Source organism: Castor canadensis, chromosome 7 (assembly GCF_047511655.1).
Source record: "Castor canadensis chromosome 7, mCasCan1.hap1v2, whole genome shotgun sequence".
In the NCBI taxonomy this organism is placed as follows: Eukaryota; Metazoa; Chordata; class Mammalia; order Rodentia; family Castoridae; genus Castor; species Castor canadensis.
This window is the reverse complement of record NC_133392.1, coordinates 32,899,128-32,905,127: the sequence shown is the minus strand read 5'-3', so window position 1 is coordinate 32,905,127 and position 6,000 is coordinate 32,899,128. Positions and strand designations below refer to the sequence as shown.

General features: G+C 36.7%; 1 protein-coding gene across 1 annotated transcript in view; it reads right to left on the bottom strand.

The window, feature by feature from the left end:
- Positions 1-705: 705 nt before the first annotated feature.
- Positions 706-6,000, bottom strand: part of Blnk (B cell linker) — an 86,386-nt gene continuing 81,091 nt past the window's right edge. The window contains 1 exon segment of the mRNA XM_020175051.2: positions 706-2,361. Within this exon segment, the coding sequence (XP_020030640.2) occupies positions 2,242-2,361 (120 nt within the window). The 3' untranslated portion in view covers positions 706-2,241.

The window sequence follows — 6,000 nt, the reverse complement described above, 5'->3', positions numbered from 1 at the left end:
ATGATCTGTTTCCTTATTCGGCTGCTATACTATGTATTTCTTCACCAGTATCCTCTGTCCCATCAACTAACTTGGGAATTTCTCTATGAAAAACCACTTGCTTATTAAGCATTGAAAATCACAGATTGGGCTTTCAAAAGCTTTTGAAGGCTTTCTAGCCTCCTTAAGAATAGCACCTACAGAAGAAGGTTTTAAAAGTAAGTATAGGGTTTCCCTACCTGGGTATCCATGGTGGACTCTTCCGTGAGATGAGGGAAAGTCTGGTATGTTGGATTGGGTATTTCTCCCAACACTAGGGAAGAGAAGATCCTTCGCAAAGAATGGTTTATGGGTCTCCAGCCTCTGCTCCAAGAAATCCATTCTAGCCATGATGAATATTAAATAACTTTGGTATAATCTTACAGCTGTGCTCCTCCATGTTGCTGATATAAGCCACTTGGGGGAGGAAAGTGGGGATGGGGCAGAAGAGTGGGTAATGAAACCAGGTCATTGTGGCAACAGAAGGAATGAGTGAGCGTTTACTTACACAGAAAACAGTCCCAACACAACACTGAGGAAAACTCAACTAATATTTCATACTGTAAATGGGTGCTTTGCTTTACAAAAGATTACTTTTGTAAAAGTTTTCTTTAAATCATGAATTGTTCTTTCTAGTACATTCTAAGTGAATCATTCTTTCCTTAACAGGAAAAAAAATCTCTACTGTTTCCTTAAAAGTTTTTATTTTGTACAGAAAGTTTTTTTCTTTACAAAATTTCCAAAGCCCATCTATCTGATTTTGTTGTAAAAAAGTGTATATAAATTGTTTGTTTCCTATGACAGCCATAATAAGGTACCACAACCTGGGAAGCTTAAAAAAAAAAAATCTGTCGTCTCCCAGTTTTGGATGGTAGAAGGTGGAAGTGTAGAATCAAGGCGTCCACAGGCCCATTCTCCCCCAGGAACCTGTGGGGGAATCTGTCATTGCCTCTTCCTGGTCAAAAATCTTTGGAATTCCTGGGCTTGTCGATGCATCACTCCAGTCCCTCATCTTCACATGGTGTTCTCCCTGGGTTCCGCTTCACATAGTCTTCTGTCTGTGTCTGTGTCCAGAGCTCTTCTTATAGGGACACAAGTCACTGGACTAGCACCTACCTCATTGACGTTATCGTAACTTCACTACATCCGTAAAGATCCTGGACAAATTCAACCCATAACATAGCAATCATGAAACTATGACATTAAAAATATGACTATCTTTACAAGTGAGCCTGTGAGTTACTCTGAATCATTACATCTAGTCTTTTAAAATACTTTTAGAGACTGCTATTTTATGCAATGATCAAATGTGTTTATCATTTAATTATTAAATTTAATTAGCTGCTTTATCATTTCAGCAGTTCCTAAAGTACACAGTAGAAAAGTAAGCTTTGCTATGACAGAGTATAATGTATTTATAGGCTGATCTAAGACCTGGGACCTAGCTTCTCATAATGGTACTTCTTTTTTTAGTGTTCAGTGTGTGGTTTTTCTACCCATTTTCTGTGGGATGTTTTCTTAGGAACTAGCTTTTCCATCTAGTTTTTCAGTCATCTCACTTTCAACTTCATATCAAGTTTATGTTCCAGTTGATACATATGTGGATTAAAGAGGGAATAATTATCTTTAATTAGCAAAGGTAACGACAAAATCCAGTAGAACTTCTGGAAAGTTCATTTCCATATACATCTCTCATGATTGGTGGCACACACAACAAAGAACCATTACATCTTCCTTACTGAACTTAAAAATACCATATATTTCCTATAATATTTTTATCTTCTATACATTAAAATTTTAACCAAGACTGTCCGGCATTGACAGAAGAAAGCCTAGCTATATCCATGAACCAATGACCATTGTGAGGGCCTAAAGTTCCAGCAGCTTTGTTTTATCCAAGAGTATAATTTTCTTATTTTGAAAATTCTTTTCTTACATGACTGAAAATGCTTTACATACTTCTCTTAAATACATTTATTTGAAGAAGATCAGTGGCATGATGACTTAAGATCCTTAGATATTAGTTCATCAAGTCAGTCAATAGATACAAGTTCATGTGAACATCTTATAAAGGAGAGGATTACCACCTTAATAGTTTCCTTCATCTTCTATTTTATTACTGATGATTCATAATCCAAAATACGAAGCTTGGGGACTTTTTCTCAAAAGGAAAAACTTGAGGGAAATGTCTGAAGCAATGGTATTGGCCTCCTTTTTCTTTCTTTATGAAACTTTAACTGCATATTTCAGTCTTGTAGAATCTTTCGTGTTGTTCTGACTGTCGATAAGAACCAGGGGACTGTGTTGGTGATTCTTTATGATTTCAGCAACACTTCCAAAGTACTAAGGGAAGAAAAATAGAAGAAATAACCATTGGTGCTCATGTTAACTTCATGCACCACTCTTCCCCTCTTCTCCCACTTTCTCAAGTTAGTAAAAGCTATTAGGTCTCAGCTAACATACTGCCCCAAAAGCCCAGTTAAACGAAAACGATAACCTTCAGGGTGGTGGGCTCCAAGGGACTTTCCTATATTTAGTAAGACTAAAAACACATTGACAGCCTCAATTAGCATAACTGCTTAGAGAAATTACTTCATCGAGTTATGATAGCTTTAAAAATATTTTGCTAAATTTTAACAATATTTTGCTTTTTATTTAACAAAAACTATCACAATGAATTTTTCTACATTATTTATAAAACATGGATTATCTGTTATGTTGCACAAGTTTTAGATACAAAGTGCTATAGTTTGGCTCTTGAATATCTACCAAGGGTCCATGTGTTAAAGGCTTGGTTCCCAGGGTGGTGCTGTTGGGAGGTAGTGGATCCTTTAACAGGTGGAACCTACTGGGAAGTCTTTAGTTCATTGTTGGGTGTGCTCTTAAAGAGGATTGGGGGACCCTGGTCCTTTCCTCTTCCTTTTTGGCTTCCTAGCCACAAAGTAAGTGGTTTTGCTCTGCTGTGGGCTCCTACCACAGAAGCAATCTATCAAGGGCTAAAACCTCCAAACTGTGAGCTCAAATCAGCCTTTTCTCTTTATAAATTGATTATCTCAAGTGTTCCATTATAGTGATGGAAGTTAACTAAACCACAAGAACTGATTGTAATAAACTAATCTTAGAATTTAGTACCAGGAAAAAGTTATTTCCTAGATATATTTATGTTTTGTTTTTGTTTTCTTTTTTTGAACAAGTAAAGGAAGCTTTATAAACCTACATATTTCCATCTGTGCTTGGCTAGTAAGCTTCGAGCTAACTTGGTGCCTAATTAATAATATTTCAGCTAGACTCTCACCATATGTATTAATTTTCCATGCTTTAATCCCTCTTATATGTAGGTTTTAGAAGTCACAACTATTTTCTGAAAAGTGATCAAAGTTTTGAATAAAAGATTAAATAAATTTAACACAGAACATGAAATGCATTAAAGTATACAAAAGCACTACAAGTTCAGTTATCAAAGAAATGCATTTAGAATCATTTTTAAACTGCTAATTGTTCCACAATAGTGCTTTAAATTTAGTAATTAGTATCAATTGATTTTACTTTCTCTTTTAATTTTTCAGTTATAGACAAACATCTGGAATACAAAAATTTTATAACAAAAAATTTTAAAGCTATTATTGCTTGTTTGGATGGATGGCTTCCTGTCCAAAATCTGGGACTAGAACTCAGGGCCTCACACTTGCGAGGCAGGTGCTCAGCCTCTTGAGCCACACCCCCGGCCCCCAGCTTGTTTTTGAGATGGAGTCTCACTAACTTTGTTTTGTCCAGGCTGGCCTCAAATTTCGACCCTCCTATGTCCACCTCCCAAGTAGCTGGGATTATGGGTGTGAGCCACCACTCTAGACTTCTAAAATCTATTGAAGAAAGTAAAATATTTAGAATGTTGCTAACTTTTTTCAAATGAGTACCAGTTTTCTTTTAGATAGCTGGCTATCTGAATGTTAGGTCATGGAGAAGAGGAAGGGACAGGGACCTTCAAATACTTTTGTTTTTATTCCTTACTTTCTCTTCAATCATTCAGTCCTCTTGCAATTACCAATGAAATGCTTTTATGATAAATCCATACGATACATTTGTTCTAATTGTTTAGCATAGCATGTTGTTAAACCAAATGCAATTGGTAATTAAATTTATAGGCTAAAGAGCTTTTAGGAAATGAAATAGCACTTCTTTGAAGTGGATTCCAAGTGAAAAAGTGTGTCTGGACCCAGGAAGCACAAAAGAGAATTGCTATACTTAGTGCCTAAATATGCATACTGATGGTACTGGGGTTTGAACTCAGGACTTGTCACTTAAGCCACACCCCAAGCTCTTTTTGCTTAACTTATTCTTCAAATAGGTTTTCACACTTTTGCCTAGAGTGAGCCTCAAACAGTTATCCCCCTATGTAGCTGGAATTAGAGGCACACACCACCACACCCAGTTTGTTAGTTGAGATGGGATCTTGCCAACTTATTGCCCATGCTGACCTTGAACTGCAGTCCTCCTGATCTCTGCCTCCTTTGTATCCCTAAATATTTTTGAATATTGCTTTATTTTACTGCTTAGGAATTGAAACATTTGCAGTAGGGATTTGATTTGAAATGTTTGAAGTAGGGAGTGGAGTTGAAGCATATTTGTGATTTAATTGAAAGACAACTTAGGTAAAATTTAGTTGCAGTTTTCCCTTAGTTCTCTGTTTTATTTCTGTTCACATTAATTCACTGTATTTGAGACAATCACACATGCACAAAAAACAACTTGTTTCATAACTCAAAAATCTCATGGCCAATAAAATAAAGCCAATAGTTGTCAAAGCTGTAAAATTCCTCTGTACTGTATCATACAATGCCAAAACAACTGGTGAAAAATTAAACAATAAATTGGCTACTTTATCAATCCATGTCTAAACAAATCCAGACACACAAAAACTTTTTAAAAATACACGTACCATTGATATCACGTAACCAAAATTTTCATGCATCCATTTAGGTGTTCAGGATATAGGAGAGATGGTCTTTTTATTATAGATAATTTAAGGTTTTAATTGACTGTCAGTTCTTCAGATGCCACTGTAATAATATAGTACTTACTTTGGTCTATGAACTGGATCAAAATGTTGAGTGTAGGGTGAAGTGCTGATCTATTAATTCGGAGGCAGGCATGAGCTTGATTAGACCAACAGGAACCCCACTTTACTAGAATTTTGTAGCTGGAGAAGGAAGCCCAAGATCCACTAGCAGCTCAAAATTTATATGAGAGAATTTCAGGACCTTCGAGTAGGACAGCTCCCTCACCTGCCATTAAGCCTCTTACAGAAGAGGTACTTGTACAGGTTTATAGCAGCGCAGGTGTCCGTTGATGGATGAATGGGTAAACTAAGTAGGGCGTACACATATGATGCAGTACTAAGAAGCTTTAAGAAGAAAGGAAATCTTGTCACATGCTACAACATAGAGGAGCCTTGAGGACACTATGCTAAGTGAAATAAGCCACTCACAAAAAGACAAATACCCTGTGAATTTACTTATATGAGGTACCCAGAGTAGTGAAATTCATAAAAATTGAAAGAAGAATAGGGTCCATGGCCATACCACCCTGAACATGACCTGATCTCAACTGATGGTAGAAGCTAAGCAGGGTTGGGCCTGGTTAGTACTTGGAATGGAGGAAATAGAATGGGACTAGGGATAGGAAAGGAGGATTGTTGTTTAATGAATATGGAATTTTAGTTCTGCAAGATAAAAAATTTTCCGGGGCTCTGTTTATAACAATGCAAACATACTTAACCCTACTTAGATACACACTTCAGGAATGTTTAAGGTCCTCTGCTCTTCAGAGGCTGAGGCAGAAGGACCACTCATCCAAGGCCAGCCTGGGCTACATAGTGAGTAGGAGGCCAACTCAGACTTTAGAACAAGACCTTGTCTTAAAGATGGCACGGAAATTTTATGGTATGTGTTTTAGGTTATGTGTTTCTTAACCACAATTTTTAGA